The 18,479-nt window shown below is 39.9% G+C and overlaps 2 protein-coding genes across 3 annotated transcripts; one reads left to right on the top strand and one right to left on the bottom strand.

The window, feature by feature from the left end:
• Positions 1-3,348: 3,348 nt before the first annotated feature.
• Positions 3,349-5,674, bottom strand: LOC306899039 (serine/threonine-protein kinase pim-3-like; the record flags this gene model as incomplete). Its single annotated transcript, XM_079464990.1, has 7 exons — positions 3,349-3,449; positions 3,655-3,774; positions 3,881-4,253; positions 4,466-4,513; positions 4,609-4,703; positions 4,839-4,904; positions 5,554-5,674. 7 exons carry the CDS (start codon positions 5,672-5,674, stop codon positions 3,349-3,351), a joined length of 924 nt encoding a protein of 307 aa, XP_079321116.1.
• Positions 5,675-11,436: 5,762 nt separating this feature from the next.
• Positions 11,437-17,111, top strand: LOC306898283 (uncharacterized protein). 2 transcript variants are annotated; one of them, XM_079463628.1, is made up of 14 exons: positions 11,438-11,493; positions 11,571-11,694; positions 12,255-12,293; positions 13,483-13,569; positions 13,657-13,743; positions 13,831-13,917; positions 14,005-14,091; positions 14,179-14,265; positions 14,353-14,439; positions 14,527-14,613; positions 14,697-14,783; positions 14,871-14,957; positions 15,045-15,131; positions 15,219-17,111. In XM_079463628.1, the coding sequence occupies exons 2-14, from the start codon at positions 11,683-11,685 to the stop codon at positions 15,330-15,332; spliced, it is 1,035 nt and encodes a 344-aa protein (XP_079319754.1). In that variant the 5' UTR covers positions 11,438-11,493; positions 11,571-11,682; the 3' UTR covers positions 15,333-17,111. The 2 variants fall into 2 exon arrangements, with proteins under 2 accessions (XP_079319755.1, XP_079319754.1); XM_079463629.1 differs by lacking the exon at positions 12,255-12,293 and having other exon boundaries at positions 11,437-11,493.
• Positions 17,112-18,479: the final 1,368 nt, after the last annotated feature.

Below are 18,479 nucleotides of genomic sequence, written 5' to 3'. Positions count from 1 at the left end.
TGCTAATGCATCATTTGCACTATCTACGTGGATATTAAAATCTCCGACAATTAGTATTTTATCAGCGTTAACCAATAGATCCGATAGTAAGTCCGCGAACTCTTTCAGAAATTCAGTATAGGGACCAGGTGGTCTATACACCGTAGCCAATGCAAAAGAAAGCAATGGTTTTTTACTTTTGTTAGGAATAATTATGTTCAACGCAATTACTTCAAATGATTTAAATTTATGCTTTATTCTCTGAGTTACATTAAGAAAGTTTCTAAATATTGTAGCTACGCCGCCACCCCGACCAACCGGACGTGGCTCATGCATATAACAGTAGCTTGGTGGGGTACACTCATTTAGACCGAAATAATCATTTGGTTTAAGCCAGGTCTCGGTAAAACAGAGTATATCAAAACTGTTGTCCGTGATCATTTCATTCACAATAACTGCCTTTGAATTTAGTGATCTAATATTGAGTAGGCCGAACTTTATAAATTGGTTTTGGTTGTTTATTACATTGTCTTCAGGTTTAATCACGATAAAAAAAATTCTATGACTTTTGCAAAAAAATTTACTTGGTAGTATTATTCGGGGGACACATATAGTCTCTATATATTTTGAAACAGTAACATTTATAGCAGTTGATGCGCACATTCTATGGTTAAGGTTTTGACTTACCTGAGGGAGACTTACCTGAGGGAGACACAGTCAACAGGTGCGTAGCGCCTTCGAGATGTTGTCGGAAAGGAGAGCCGCGCCGATGCTGCTGGGGTGCAGGCCGTCGGGGAGGAAGAGCCTAGGTCGCTCCCAGAACAGATCAAAATTATTTACAAAGAGCAGCTTCTGTTCAATACACCATGACATCAACCATTGATTAAGTGAAAAAAGTCTAATGAACTTATCATTCCCTCGTCGGTAGGTAGGCAGCGGTCCTGATACGATAATCCTCGCTGCTGGCGATGCGTTGCGTACCGTCTCGATCAGACTCCTGAAATCTCTCTTCAGGATCTCCGACTGCCGCTTCCTGACGTCGTTTACTCCCGCGTGCAGCACGACAGCTTCGACGTTAGCGTTGTCCTTCAGGATCGCAGGTACCTGCGCAGACACATCAAGAACACGAGCGCCGGGAAAACAGTGAGTGCGCACCTTACCTTTAGTAGATGTAGCGCGTATGTTCCGGACGATCGAGTCTCCGATGATCACAGCGTTGCATTCGGTCTCACAGAGGGCGGCAAAGCGGTTCCTGTTCGGGATCTCGAAGACTGGTGGCGGCAGCTGAGTCATCTCACCGGTCCTGGCTTGTGCCTTTCGCCGATGGTGTGCCGGTGCAGGAGTGAAGTTCATTTGGGCTGATCGTGTTCTCGTAGCCTGGGCTCTGTGCAGAGAAACACGCGGAGTAGAAGTGGAAGAAGTATTATAATCGCAATGAAAACTTACCGCGGATTTGCGAGCTTCATCACGGGATGTTTCCAGCGCCGTTATACGTTCTCGCAGCCGTGTCTGCTTCTCAAGTAAATCCTGGATCTGCTTCTCCACAGCATCCAATTCCGACCGTGCATCCAATTCCGACATACATACAAACTCTCCACACACACACGTCTATAAAACACTCACACATACATACAAACTCTGCACACACACACATCTATAAAACACTCACACATACATACAAACTCTGCACACACACACATCTATAAAACACTCGCACATACATACAAACTCTGCACACACACACATCTATAAAACACTCACACATACATACAAACTCTGCACACACACACATCTATAAAACACTCGCACATACATACAAACTCTGCCCACACACACACATCTATAAAACACTCACACATACATACAAACTCTGCACACACACACGTCTATAAAACACTCGCACATACATACAAACTCTGCACACACACACGTCTATAAAACACTCGCACATACATACAAACTCTGCACACACACACATCTATAAAACACTCACACATACATACAAACTCTGCACACACACACACATCTATAAAACACTCACACATACATACAAACTCTGCACACACACACATCTATAAAACACTCACACATACATACAAACTCTGCACACACACACACATCTATAAAACACTCACACATACATACAGACTCTGCACACACACACACGTCTATAAAACACTCACACATACATACAAACTCTGCACACACACACACGTCTATAAAACACTCACACATACATACAAACTCTGCACACACACACATCTATAAAACACTCACACATACATACAAACTCTGCACACACACGCATCTATAAAACACTCACACATACATACAAACTCTGCACACACACGCATCTATAAAACACTCACACATACATACAGACTCTGCACACACACATCTATAAAACACTCACACATACATACAAACTCTGCACACACACACATCTATAAAACACTCGCACATACATACAAACTCTGCACACGCCAAATACCCATAACCTTCATGCCTATGCTTTACCATCTATCCTAACAAGCTGTTTATCGCCGAGCTCGGAGCCCACTCCCTGCACAACACGCCAAATACCCATAACCTTCATGCCTATGCTTTACCATCTATCCTAACAAGCTGTTTATCGCCGAGCTCGGAGCCCACTCCCTGCACAACACGCCAAATACCCATAACCTTCATGCCTATGCTTTACCATCTATCCTAACAAGCTGTTTATCGCCGAGCTCGGAGCCCATTCCCTGCACAACACGCCAAATACCCATAACCTTCATGCCTATGCTTTACCATCTATCCTAACAAGCTGTTTATCGCCGAGCTCGGAGCCCACTCCCTGCACAACACGCTAAATACCCATAACCTTCATGCCTATGCTTTACCATCTATCCTAACAAGCTGTTTATCGGTGAGCTCGGAGCCCACTCCCTGCACAACACGCCAAATACCCATAACCTTCATGCCTATGCTTTACCATCTATCCTAACAAGCTGTTTATCGCCGAGCTCGGAGCCCACTCCCTGCACAACACGCCAAATACCCATAACCTTCATGCCTATGCTTTACCATCTATCCTAACAAGCTGTTTATCGGCGAGCTCGGAGCCCACTCCCTGCACAACACGCCAAATACCCATAACCTTCATGCCTATGCTTTACCATCTATCCTAACAAGCTGTTTATCGGCGAGCTCGGAGCCCACTCCCTGCACAACACGCTAAATACCCATAACCTTCATGCCTATGCTTTACCATCTATCCTAACAAGCTGTTTATCGGCGAGGGCGAATTCGTGAATTGACTGTAGTGGTGTAGTTGACTATACAGTAGCGGTGGGGTGAACTATAATGGTGGGAATGCTGACTGTATTAGAGAGGTTTAAAAAGCCACTGATCTTTTAGGAGATCCTCAAATGTTGGCCGGTCAGATGGATTCCAGCTCTGACATTTCTTATAAAGTCTCCGACATTCTGTAAAATTTTAAAGAGGAATTTTAACATCAAGGTGGTGTAATCGGTTAGTGTATGGGAACCTGAGACAGCTGAAATATTTGTTTCTCTTGCTTTGGTTATAAGTATAGGATTATAAGTATATTTGGTTATAAGTATAGGAAAAATATTTAACTGTTTTGCACTTTCTGTATGTGTGTAACAGTATGTCTGTAAATATACTTACCTTCGGAACGTAACCCGGAACTCATTCTTTCCAGGATCCTTCCGAGTTGATAAACATTTGTTTTTGGGCCATCGAACGAGTTTCCTGATTTGACCTCAGGTGGCCTGTACAGTTTTGCTCCTGTAAGAAAGATGTTCTCTGAGTTGAGTGAATCTGTAAAAGGGTCATGTATATTTGTATAATGTGATTCCACACTGTGCTACAAGAAGCCACTGAACCACCTCACCTCTATATGTGTTTCTTTGGTAGGCCTCTTTCTTGTACAGCATAGCACACCCAAAGTCTATTAACTTGATGTTGAAGGTTCTTGTGTTGACCAGTATGTTGCCCGCGTGGATGTCATTGTGAAAGATGCCATGGTCAAGGCAGTGTTTGACTGCCTCTACTGCCTGACACATGATGATTCTAGTTTTTTCTATATCGAGTTCACGACACATAATTAACGTCACCAGTTCTGTGCAGGGATGAGGGTTCTCCATCACAACTTTGATGTGGTCTGGGTAGTCAAACCATTCAAACATCTGTATGACGTAGGGGCATGTGGGATATTGTTGCAGTGTTGCCATCATTACTACATCGGTGTTCAATTTACAGCCATCCTAGATCAAGAGTATAAGATCAGAAGAAATATTGTTATATTTGGATGGACATTATGTAGGTAAGATCACATGAGCCAGGCCTGCTCAAAGCTCTGTGGACTATATTATCCATCTCATGTCTATTTCTTGTTAACTGCAGGTTCATATTAATTGAATCGTATCATAGGCCATTAAATAACCACATAAAAATTCATGATGATTGACCAACTTACAACATTAGTAGTGTTGTTTTTAAGTTTCCATATGGATTTGACAGCAACCTGAAAATGCAAAAACACAAAGATCAAGACATGAACTTGAATCTCTAGACACATAAGTAGTAAAAGGTTTGCTGAATGCGGTAAAAGTGCACTACCTGTTGGCCATCAGATTTGCAGACGGCTGAGAAGACGGTCCCAAAGCTACCTTGACCTAGAAAACGATCTGTTTTATAGACCGACTCAAATATTTCTGAAAAACACACAGACACAAAGAATCTAGTAAGACTGTATATGATGTTGCCTATTCGTGTGATTGTCAAGACATGTTTGTGGTAAGTTTTACTGGGGTGAAATTACAAATATAATCGCATGCAGATAGACTCACTATCAGACGGCTCACAGCAGACCAGCTTGATATGGCTTTGAATCCTCGCATCTTCTGCATGTTGTTCTAAACACCGAATAGTGAACACAGTGATGATTACAGTCAAAGAAATACATCAGACATAGTTGATAAATGTGTCATTATATCATGTATTTGTCTCAGAGAGAACCTTTGACAGGGACCTGATATGCTAGAAGTCCATCTGATCATAAAGTGATTTGTTAGAGATTTAACATCATGGATGTTTGTCATAAATAAAAGTTCTCATCAGATTGACTTCCAGAAATGTGCAATAATCGCTGTATTGGATGAATCGTTAAACGCATATGAAGAACTATAATCGTGAAGGTACCGGCTGCAGTGACCTCAGCACATAAGATTCAACTTTATTGTCATTACACACATATACAAGTACAGTGTAACGAAATGTAGTTTAGGTTTAACCAGAAGTGCAGAATATACAGTGAATAAATACAGAATACAACATGAGAGAATATAACACAGTGGGCATATGGACTATGAAAATATGACAGTAGGTATATACTATGAACAATATATACAGATAACCACACACAGTCACACAAACACTGTTTAGACATGTCGCGACATGCAAATAAAAACATGTCAAACGCTTTCTGGTGTTATTGAGACGATTCGCACACAGAAATCATCGTTAAAGATGTTTGCTCACTGTGTTTACAAAACAAACACATACCGTGTGTAGTGCCATCGGACAGCGCCGTGACAGGACCAGGTTCTGGTCTCCTATCCTCGGTGAAAGCTGTACCTGGGACACTCATGGAAGATGATCCGCTCAAACACTTGATATCCGACATGAACTGAAGCGATGATCGCAGACTTGAGCAGAAATTCACTCTTGTGAGTCGCTGAGGGACGGAGCTCTTCTAGCGTTACAAACAAACTGACGTCACCGGGAGCGGGGGCGGGGCGGGAGGGGGAGAGAGAGACAGAGAGACAGAGAGACAGAGAGAGAGAGAGAGAGAGACGGTTCGTGTACGGTTTTCTGCTTCTCGTGTGCTGATGTTATACCAGTGTGTTGAGATGTAAGTTAACAAATAAATAACACAAAGAAGTTATACCTGAACGAGTCTTTAATGAATAGATGACGGCAACATATTGCACATTAACATGACGGATGGAAATGAAAACTTTTAGTCATTTGGCAGACTCTTATGATCCGAAGAGACTTACCCTTTACATTTATACATAGGTGTGTGCCCACATACATCAATGCTCTTACCGCTGAGCTACAGTAAGAGTATAATGAATCCAGGATGAAGACCTCAATAATAACTGAACTATATGAAGCCTGAACTAAACACACAAACCATAAGAGTCATATTCAATATGACATGTGTTAGTCTTACAGATGTCTCGGTGGGTTTGCTGTTTGTTTGTTGTCGAACTGCTTTACTGCGGGATGTCAGCAGTGTTCTCCAAACACAATATAAGATCAAATGACATTATGTAATGTAACATGCACAGTAAATGTATAATACACATATGGAAGCTTAAACAAAAAGTGCTTCTTCCGTCTCCTAACTGCTATTCATAACTACTATAGTGTAATTTCTGAGTTGTTTTCTAGATGTCTGGGGCATCTTGCTTGAATCTTGCAAGGGGGTATAGGCATACTTGTAGTGGGTGGGCTTGCAGGCTCACAGGGCACCATAGTTTTCATCTAAGGGGCATCTGGAATAAACATCTTGCAGATATGGATTATGGAGCATCATGAACAGGGGCCCATGAGATATATGGGCTCCTATGGGCTCCCAAGGGAGCAGCTCTCAGGGGAGCATCTTGCAGGGTGTTAAGGGGCACAGGACATGATATATTTGTTTTTACCAGGACATGAAAAAGGTATAGGATTTTTGCATCTGAACATTGGGAATTGGTCAAGAAGGGAGGAAAGGTGTCCAGAGTCGTGGTACATGATTAAGAGGCGCCTGCTACTGTTGAGAGTTAAAGTCACCGACAGATCCGCGCATTTGAACGTAAACATGTTCTTCACAGATTCAATAAAACAACAGCGTTTTCACAAACACACTAATGAAGGTTTTATCATTTCCAGTGGTGGACAGTAACAAAGTAAATGTAATTCTTTAGTGTACTTAAGTCGTTTTTTTGTGTATCTTTGTACTTTATTCAAGTATTTCAATTTTGGGAAACTTTTACTTCAACTCCACTACATTTCAAAGTCAAATATCGTACTTTTTACTCCACTACATTTCAAAGTCAAATATCGTACTTTTTACTCCACTACATTTCAAAATCACTCGTTACTTTTTATTTATGAGTGGATCAAAACTGAACTGGTAAAACGAGCACCGATCACAGTACATCGCTCGAACATACGATTCAGCGCATCAGATTCAACACATCAGATTCAGCGCATCAGATTCAACGCATCAGATTCAGCGCATCAGATTCAACACATCAGATTCAGCGCATCAGATTCAACACATCAGATTCAGCGCATCAGATTCAACACATCAGATTCAGCGCATCAGATTCAACACATCAGATTCAGCGCATCAGATTCAACGCATCAGATTCAGCGCATCAGATTCAACACATCAGATTCAGCGCATCAGATTCAACACATCAGATTCAGCGCATCAATTCAACACATCAGATTCAACACATCAGATTCAGCGCATCAGATTCAACACATCAGATTCAGCGCATCAATTCAACACATCAGATTCAGCGCATCAGATTCAACACATCAGATTCAGCGCATCAGATTCAATACATCAGATTCAGCGCATCAGATTCAACACATCAGATTCAGCGCATCAGATTCAACACATCAGATTCAGCGCATCAGATTCAACACATTTTTTTTTTTTTTTTATTGAAGAAAGTATCAAAACAGACAATAGAAATACAGTACATTTCAAAACATTTCAAAAGCTAGGGGGAGGTACAGTCAGTATTATAGGAATACTTCAAAGAGTGAACGTGCTTGCAGAATTTTAGTAACTTTTTGTTTCTTCAATATTGTCTTAATATAAAGCTTCACTTCATGTTCAAATGCAACAAAACATGGCTTTTTCCCTGAAAATTTGCATTTATGAATGTGGAATTTAGCCATTAAAATAAGAAAATTAATAAAATAAGTGCAGGGTTGTTTATCTTTTGAGTTTACAACACCTAGTAGAACATTTTTCCACAGTAATGTAAATTTTTTATCAATATTTTCAACAATGAAACAAAGTACATTTTGCCAAAAAAAAGATACATAAGGGCAGTGCCAAAATAAATGAACAGCTGTTTCTGGCTTGTTTTTGCAAAAACTACAACTTTCATCAATATCCTTTTTAAATTGGGCTAAATAGTGTTTAGCAGGGTATATTCTATGAAGAAGTTTAAAAGATACTTCTTTAACCTTGTTTGTTAAGAGATAGCGATTGGGTAGAAGCCAGACTTTTTTCCAGTCAACATCATTCACAAACTGACTCCAGTAAGCAATAACATTTGGTCTCGAAACAATATCTCCCTGAAAAAGGGCTCTTATTGACCTGTTATAATTATAATGACTGGAGAAACATATTTTACCTACAAGGGACTGATTTGGTGAAAGGGGTGGAAGTTGCTGGTAATCTAATCTTTTTTGTTGTTTAAATAACATGCATATTTTAGAAGAAATTGCTCCAAAAACAATTGCAAATTCCCTTGGTGGTATAGGAATATTATATTTGGACAAGAATTCCTTATAAGTAAAAAGAAGGCCATCTGAATTAAAAGGTTGGTCTACCAGAACAATATTATTTCGAAACCAATTTTCAAAGAAAATAGTTTTTTGTTTGAAAAGAATGTCCTTATTATTCCAGATAAAGTATTTGTGTGGTGAAAAGTTGTGTTTGTAAATTAAACTCCAAGCCAGAAAAGCTTGACGATGAAATGCAGAAAGTTTTACAGGTATTTTGTTAATATCAAAATTGGAAACAAGGAAGAAATGTATGCCACCCAGACTAGATAAAATATGGAGGGGAATAATATTCCAAATAGAGACTGGATACCTAACAAGTTGTCTAATCCACTTGATTTTAAATGTATTGTTTAATGTAGCAAAATTCAGGAAATTGAGACCACCATTTTCATACGAGTTCATTAATACTGATTTTCTTATATAATGTATCCTATTTTTCCAAACAAAACCAATCAGATTCAACACATCAGATTCAGCGCAACAGATTAAAACGCATCAGATTCAGCGCATCAGATTCAACGCATCAGATTCAGCGCATCAGATTCAACGCATCAGATTCAGCGCATCAGATTCAACACATCAGATTCAGCAGATCAGATTCAACACATCAGATTCAACGCATCAGATTATTTTCAAAAGCTTCCAAAGACTGATCTAACTGAGCCATGCTGAAAATAATATACTCTGTATTTCTCATGACATGCTAAAAGAAAAGCACGTAAAATATATTTTGTTATTTTATTATCTTATTTTATTTTATCAAAGAAAGGAGACTGATCTCTCATGTAGTTAATGTTTTGAATTTTGCCTTTTTGCAGAGAAAACATGGCAGCCATGCAGAGATATATTGCCCTAACAGCACCAAGAAAAAGAAAAATGGAGAGCGAGGAGGCTCCTTCAACTTCCAGACAGTTGAAATTGAGAGAAACCAAGCTAGTCACACAGAAGAATGTTCATCATCATGTGTTGAATTTTGTGACCGAGAGTCTACAACCCGTTAGTGTGATGGACCAGCCATCGTTTCAAGCTTTCTTGAATGAACTTCAGCCTGACGCCTCTCTCATGTCAAGGACCACTTTGAAGATGATGAGATCATTGACGAGATGTGTGATGATCATGAGGATGTGGATGGTGTTGAAGTGGACTTTGTAGAGGTCACAGCTGTTTTAGATCATCGATGTGCCAGCCACTTATTAAACCTGGTTTCCACGGTGGACGCAGCAAAAGCCTGTTCAAATGAAGCTTACAAGAAGCTGTCCCGATCAGCGTTCTCTAAGTGTCATGCACTATGGAATAAGTGTGGCAGATCTGCTGCTGCTGCAGAGATTATAGAAGACGCTTGCAAAATTCAGCTGATCCGCCCCAATGCAACAAGGTGGAATTCCTTATTTCTCGCCATTGAGAGAATGCTTCGAATAATTAAAGATCAGGGAGAGGGAGCGTCTATCAGAACCGTCTGCTCTTCAATCAAGTTGCCAATGTAAATGCTGTTGATGTTTTTTTTTTCTTTTAATTTTTTTTAATTCATGTTCCAGTAATGTTAATGGTAAAACTGCTATTTTTTAAGGCATTACTTTGAATAGTTGCTTGACTACTCAATGCTCAGTACGGATCGGATAGAAGTAGATACAGTACAGGGAGAAATACAATAATTTATCTCCTGAGGGCCTAGTAATTCCACTGTTTCTAAAATGACACACACACACACTTAAAATGACATGAAATTATTAATTGTTGTCGTTTCAATGTGTGATAGGTTGAGTCCAGTTAAAATTGCCTTTCTGGAGGAGTATGCCAGAACCATGAGCCCCGTTGCCAAAGCCCGCAACATCCTTCAGGCTGAAATTGATGTTCAGATGGGATGGCTTCTGCCTACTCTGACCCTCCTCATCTCGAAACTTGACCGAATTGGCATTACCTCCAGGTACTGCAAACCTCTGGTTGATGCCCTCCAAAAAGGCCTGCAGCAGCGCTTTGGAGACATGCTGGTAGAGCCAGAGTTTATTGCGGCTGCAGTCCTTGTCCCGAAATTTAAAACATCCTGGACATTAGATGAAAACATCGTCAAACTAGGTACGATTATTTTTACTTTTGAAAAGTGTCATTAGTTAAAGATTCAAAGAAACTAAGCCAAGTGTTATTTTGTTTTTAAGATATACAACTAAAATTGTATCTTGACATTCTCAATTTGTTAAGGTTTGTTTTAAATGCACATTGGAAAAACATGGGGCAATACTGTTCTTTTGATATTTTAATCAGGAGAAGAAATGTATGATCACAGTGAAGTTTTGATTCTAAGCATCTATGGAAATGTCCATTTCAGGCATGGACTACATCAAGGACCATCTGGAGGAAGAGACTTTGAATCAGCTGCCAGTTGATGGTTCCAGTGGCTCTGAGGAAGAGGACTTCTTTGCGAGCATGAAGCCTACTCATGGTCAGGAAGGTATCAAGCAGTTAGATGGTTACCTTGCCTGCAAAGATGATGACAAAGACATTCTCAAGTCCTTCCCATCAGTCTGTAAGTTGTCTTTGAAGCTCGATACTGCTTTACCCCCCTCTGCAGCTTGTGAACGTCTTTTCAGCACAGAAGGGCTTATTTTCAGTCCCAGGAGGGCAAGACTGGACTCAAACAACTTTGAGAATCAGCTCCTTCTCAAGCTGAATAAAAGTTATTGCAACTTTAGTTAGAACGTTAAGTAAGATCATCAGTGCCATACCGTGCTAGCATGTGTGGCAGGATGGACTGTGGTTAATTGTAGCCCCTCCTCCCCACTTGGTTACGATTGGCTCTTGGTGTAGTATTGGTTGCCAATCATGTCAGGAGGGGGGTGTTATAACCCGAACGTACCCCTTGGTGGCAGTACGTGACGCTAGAGGCGCATGTTTCGGTTCACCTAGTTTGTGGTGGTGTTGCAGGTATGTAGGTCGTCAATGTTATACTGTTGCTAGTTTGTTGCTGGTTCATGTAAGGATTCTGATTTGTTTTATTTTAGAATCCCTTGCTGTGTTGTGGTTACCCCATTTCTTTGTCATTTAATTGAACGGAGTAACAGACTTCGCTAACTTGCGCACGGCGCATTGCCTGCAAGATTCGTGTAGCTGTGTATGGCTGTTCGGGTAAGTGCTTTCCCAGTCGGGCTATGTGTTTACCTTCTCTCAGATGTAGCTTAAAACCACTTTTGTGTGTTTTAGGGATAGCTATTATATTAGCAAGGAAGCGCTTGCGGCCTGCCTTAGGGCGACTGCTGCTTTGCTCAAGTGCTGTTGACGCACGTCTCCTTCATGTTCTGGGCTTTTCACCAAGTTAGAGTTAATGGCCGGAGCTCATTTGGCTGGCGAAAATACCTCATGTGTGCCCTTAATTGTGACTTAAAAGGCATTTGCTTTTGTTTGTTTAAGTCATTTCTTTTGCCCTTTTCGTTTGTTTATCTTATTTACCAGCATTAGTTGTTTGGCCAGATCATTCCCTTTGCCCTTTTGTTTACTTTATTCACCAGCATTATAGTCATTTGTTAAAGTCATTTATTTCGCCCTTTTGTTTATTTGATTGTTTTCGTAACGTTGTTTCATGATCCCAGTTTGTTTATGTTAAGACTTCATTCTTTGTTTATTTAATTTCTCAGTATTACTGTTGTTGAAGTTAAATTTGGTTTATTTTGTCCTTGTTATATGTAAAGGAGCTGAGTGCTGACGGTGGGGACGGCGTACTCGAGGTGGTGGGTTCCTCTTTTGTGTGTAGTGTGGGTACTTTCACAGTGTGACCGTTGCCGTGCTGGTTGTGTGGCTGTACACGTGCTTTGGAGTGGATTATTTGGATGCTCATGCCCGAGCCGCTGGACGCCCACCAGTACGCCTCATGCCCGGTTTTGTGAGTGTATGAGAGAGTCTGTTGGTACATTGAAATACACATCTTTGTGTATTATTTATTTATTGGTGTGTGTTGTGGATTGTATGAATTGTTTGGATTGCTGTGAATGTGGATGTATTTTGATGTGGTATTGAGCCTCGCTCTGAGTGTAGTGTTTTAAGAATAGGCTGACGTCAGCTTCCAGAGTGTTGTTTGCTGTGTATTTGATTAATAAAATTGTATATTTGGTATGGAAGCATTTCTCTGTTTATTCAATGCCCGAACCTGATTGCTTAAATCTATAGAAGCCTTGGTGGTTACTTTTATTTCCCCGGGTTAGATCTCGGGGTGGCGTAGTCAACACACACATTGCTGCCACTTGCTACACATGCTCACCAAAAGCACAATTAATGCTAATTAATAATGTTTACTGCCACAACTATTGGTCATTACCATTTGAGGCTTGCTATTTTAGTATGTCACCTGAGTTGACAGGTTATTTGTTTTGAGATGTGTTTTGTTTTGAGTGTCTCTTAAAGCATCTTATACATTCACAGACCCACAAAATGTTTCTCTTTTGTTCCATTGCAAGTTTCAGTTTAAATAAAAACTTGGATTATTGTTACAAATAAATGTTAAACCGAAACTACCTGCTCTCAAGTCCTGTTATTTCATTGAGTTCTAAAGGAAATAGTTTGGCTTCAAGGTTTTGGGCTTATGGAAATTTAAATAGACATCAGTGTCTATCTGACTAATTCATGTAATTGTATTAATAGATTTATGTGCCAAGAGTGACATTAAAGTCTTCATATAGACTGAGTTAAGCAAGAGTCTTGTGACAAAAATGATAATGGGACATTATAGCCATAAAAAAAATCATAGTACTTGGATACTTGAGTACATATGAAGGCAAATACTTTTGTACTTTTACTCAAGTGAATGTTTAAAGGCAGCACTTCTACTTTTACTTGAGTAATATTTTACCTTGGGTATCTCTACTTTTACTCAAGTACATGGTTTGTGTTCTTCCCCCACCACTGATTCTCACTCTTTCATAGGTTCAGCCAGACTTTTCTCCATCTCCTCTGAACACATGCGACACTGACAGCGCAGAAGAACTGCCCGTGCAAAAGACATCAAAACAAGTAAGTCGTTACCGAATTCATTCTCACTGGTTTCAGGATTGGGTCACTAACAATTCATGCTTAATGTTTCTTCTCACTCTTTCATAGGTTCAGCCAGACTTTTCTCCATCTCCTCTGAACACATGCGACACTGACAGCGCAGAAGAACTGCCTGTGCACAAGACATCAAAACAAGTAAGTCGTTACCGAATTCATTCTCACTGGTTTCAGGATTGGGTCACTAACAATTCATGCTTAATGTTTCTTCTCACTCTTTCATAGGTTCAGCCAGACTTTTCTTCATCTCCTCTGAACACATGCGACACTGACAGCGCAGAAGAACTGCCCGTGCTCAAGACATCAAAACAAGTAAGTCGTTACCGAATTCATTCTCACTGGTTTCAGGATTGGGTCACTAACAATTCATGCTTAATGTTTCTTCTCACTCTTTCATAGGTTCAGCCAGACTTTTCTCCATCTCCTCTGAACACATGCGACACTGACAGCGCAGAAGAACTGCCTGTGCACAAGACATCAAAACAAGTAAGTCGTTACCGAATTCATTCTCACTGGTTTCAGGATTGGGTCACTAACAATTCATGCTTAATGTTTCTTCTCACTCTTTCATAGGTTCAGCCAGACTTTTCTCCATCTCCTCTGAACACATGCGACACTGACAGCGCAGAAGAACTGCCCGTGCAAAAGACATCAAAACAAGTAAGTCGTTACCGAATTCATTCTCACTGGTTTCAGGATTGGGTCACTAACAATTCATGCTTAATGTTTCTTCTCACTCTTTCATAGGTTCAGCCAGACTTTTCTCCATCTCCTCTGAACACATGCGACACTGACAGCGCAGAAGATCTGCCCGTGCAAAAGACATCAAAACAAGTAAGTCGTTACCGAATTCATTCTCACTGGTTTCAGGATTGGGTCACTAACAATTCATGCTTAATGTTTCTTCTCACTCTTTCATAGGTTCAGCCAGACTTTTCTTCATCTCCTCTGAACACATGCGACACTGACAGCGCAGAAGAACTGCCCGTGCAAAAGACATCAAAACAAGTCGTTACCGAATTCATTCTCACTGGTTTCAGTATTGGGTCACTAACAATTCATGCTTAATGTTTCTTCTCACTCTTTCATAGGTTCAGCCAGACTTTTCTTCATCTCCTCTGAACACATGCGACACTGACAGCGCAGAAGAACTGCCCGTGCACAAGACATCAAAACAAGTAAGTCGTTACCGAATTCATTCACACTGGTTTCAGGATTGGGTCACTAACAATTCATGCTTAATGTTTCTTCTCACTCTTTCATAGGTTCAGCCAGACTTTTCTTCATCTCCTCTGAACACATGCGACACTGACAGCGCAGAAGAACTGCCCGTGCACAAGACATCAAAACAAGTAAGTCGTTACCGAATTCATTCTCACTGGTTTCAGTATTGGGTCACTAACAATTCATGCTTAATGTTTCTTCTCACTCTTTCATAGGTTCAGCCAGACTTTTCTTCATCTCCTCTGAACACATGCGACACTGACAGCGCAGAAGAACTGCCCGTGCACAAGACATCAAAACAAGTAAGTCGTTACCGAATTCATTCACACTGGTTTCAGGATTGGGTCACTAACAATTCATGCTTAATGTTTCTTCTCACTCTTTCATAGGTTCAGCCAGACTTTTCTTCATCTCCTCTGAACACATGTGACACTGACAGCGCAGAAGAACTGCCCGTGCACAAGACATCAAAACAAGAAAGTCTTACAGTGTATGGTGAATAAAAATCATGTAGCGCATGACCTGACAGAACAATGACTAGTAAATTGAACAGTTCACATTTTTTTAATAAGCCGTTCCATCCCTAGTGCTTGTTAATTTATCATAAAGTGGTTTGTAAGATCATCCTATCATTTGTCATTTATTTACTCATAGTATTAGGACCTCTGATCTCAGGATCAAGTAGTAGTCAGTGTGCAATTATTTATTTTTTAGACTATACACTTAAGATGATAATTTTACACATCATCTGTGCATGTGTAAGAAGAACAACATGGGTAAATTGAATTAAAATAAGGTCTGCCCCTAAATTTTTTTTTGTTTCATTATAACTATTATATGAATGAGTTGTGTTTTGTTCAAACTGGGCAAAGGATTTATAGTTCCCAGCATTCTTTGCGGAAGACTAAATTTGGAAGTGTTGCTCTGTGCTTGTTAGTGTTTATTGTTCATTTCTCTTTTTTAGAAGAGTTTGTTATATTTAAAAAAAAATTAAACCTGAAAATCTTTTGAGCTCTGTTAACTTAACACATACTTCAACGTATACATAATGTTGCATATTTTTGATTTTATGTATAAACATGATTGAACATTGTCATTGTTTTACAAGCATAAGTGGGAAACTTGAGTAATGTAAACATAACTTTAATATGTGCTACTGAAAAACATATATTTGTGTTTGGGTAGTGTCGTGGAAAGTTGTTCTTGTAGTTTCAAAACATTGCTCAGACAAGAGGGCCCAGGTGTCGAGAAATTTACTTTATTTGTTCATCCCAAAGCATCTAAAGTTTACAGTGTTTTCCAACCCATAGTTATAGTGAAATCCCTCAAAGGAGGGGGTCTCTCTTAAACCAATCAGATCTGTTCCTGTTACCTTCTTTTGTCTTGTCATTCCACCAATAGATGTATGCATTGGTCAAGTGTCAAGCTTGGGTCTTACAGACATTGCTGGAGTTTACTTTACTTTGCTCTTAAAACATAAGAGACCAAACATGCTTAAGTGTAAATACATGATCACATTATAGTATTAAATCATACACAACCACCTTTGATTAAATATAGTTTCAGCTCACTCAGATCATAACACTAATACCTAATTATTCCAGTTTCTCATGGGCCCCTGTTCATGATGCTCCATAATCCATATCTGCAAGATGTTTATTCCAGATGCCCCTTAGATGAAAACTATGGTGCCCTGTGAGCCTGCAAGCCCACCCACTACAAGTATGCCTATACCCCCTTGCAAGATTCAAGCAAGATGCCCCAGACATCTAGAAAACAACTCAGAAATTACACTATAGTAGTTATGAATAGCAGTTAGGAGACGGAAGAAGCACTTTTTGTTTAAGCTTCCATATGTGTTTTATACATTTACTGTGCATGTTACATTACATAATGTCATTTTATCTTATATTGTGTTTGGAGAACACTGCTGACATCCCGCAGTAAAGCAGTTCGACAACAAACAAACAGCAAACCCACCGAGACATCTGTAAGACTAACACATGTCATATTGAATATGACTCTTATGGTTTGTGTGTTTAGTTCAGGCTTCATATAGTTCAGTTATTATTGAGGTCTTCATCCTGGATTCATTATACTCTTACTGTAGCTCAGCGGTAAGAGCATTGATGTATGTGGGCACACACCTATGTATAAATGTAAAGGGTAAGTCTCTTCGGATCATAAGAGTCTGCCAAATGACTAAAAGTTTTCATTTCCATCCGTCATGTTAATGTGCAATATGTTGCCGTCATCTATTCATTAAAGACTCGTTCAGGTATAACTTCTTTGTGTTATTTATTTGTTAACTTACATCTCAACACACTGGTTTAACATCAGCACACGAGCAGCAGAAAACACACTTGTAGAGCTCAAGTCAAAATAAAAGGCCCGTTTGTTCACACATGGGCACAATAGCATACATCAAAAAACAAAAGTAACTTACATAAATAATAATATGATTAATGACAACATATAACTCAACAGTTACCATTACAAGTTTAAGTAAACTACTTAAAACACACCTCTTCTGCAAATACTTGACAAATGAAGAGAAACCGTACACGAACCGTCTCTCTCTCTCTCTGTCTCTCTGTCTCTCTCTCCCGCCCCGCCCCCGCTCCCGGTGACGTCAGTTTGTTTGTAACGCTAGAAGAGCTCCGTCCCTCAGCGACTCACAAGAGTGAATTTCAGCTCAAGTCTGCGATCATCGCTTCAGTTCATGTCGGATATCAAGTGTTTGAGCGGATCATCTTCCATGAGTGTCCCAGGTACAGCTTTCACCGAGGATAGGAGACCAGAACCTGGTCCTGTCACGGCGCTGTCCGATGGCACTACACACGGTATGTGTTTGTTTTGTAAACACAGTGAGCAAACATCTTTAACGATGATTTCTGGGTGCGAATCGTCTCAATAACACCAGAAAGCGTTTGACATGTTTTTATTTGCATGTCGCGACATGTCTAAACAGTGTTTGTGTGACTGTGTGTGGTTATCTGTATATATTGTTCATAGTATATACCTACTGTCATATTTTCATAGTCCATATGCCCACTGTGTTATATTCTCTCATGTTGTATTCTGTATTTATTCACTGTATATTCTGCACTTCTGGTTAAACCTAAACTACATTTCGTTACACTGTACTTGTATATGTGTGTAATGACAATAAAGTTGAATCTTATGTGCTGAGGTCACTGCAGCCGGTACCTTCACGATTATAGTTCTTCATATGCGTTTAACGATTCATCCAATACAGCGATTATTGCACATTTCTGGAAGTCAATCTGATGAGAACTTTTATTTATGACAAACATCCATGATGTTAAATCTCTAACAAATCACTTTATGATCAGATGGACTTCTAGCATATCAGGTCTCTGTCTTCACAATCATTTCCTTAAGTCAGGGGTCAGTTGTGGCCTAATGGTTAGAGCGTTGGGTTTGTGATCAGAAGGTTCTAATCTCAGTGTCAGCAGGTCATGACTGAAGTGCCCTTGAGCAAGACACCTTACCCCTGATCGCTCTGCAGTAATGTGACACTGTAAAAAAAAACTACTTGTAAGTCGCTTTGGATAAAAGCGTCTGCCAAATGAATAAATGTAAATGTAAATGTTATGTGTCAGTTGTGGCTTTTGTTTGGTCATTTT

This window comes from Barbatula barbatula, assembly GCF_947034865.1.
Source record: "Barbatula barbatula genome assembly, chromosome: 9".
Lineage (NCBI taxonomy): Eukaryota > Metazoa > Chordata > Actinopteri > Cypriniformes > Nemacheilidae > Barbatula > Barbatula barbatula.
Note: the sequence above shows the minus strand (reverse complement) of the source record. Positions and strands in the feature narration are given on the sequence as shown.

Coding starts and splice junctions, on each gene's coding strand:
- LOC306898283 (XM_079463628.1), top strand. Junction 12,294..13,482: donor GGGACGGCGTACTCGAGGTG/GTGGGTTCCTCT, acceptor ACTCTTTCATAG/GTTCAGCCAGACTTTTCTCC. Junction 13,570..13,656: donor TGCAAAAGACATCAAAACAA/GTAAGTCGTTAC, acceptor ACTCTTTCATAG/GTTCAGCCAGACTTTTCTCC.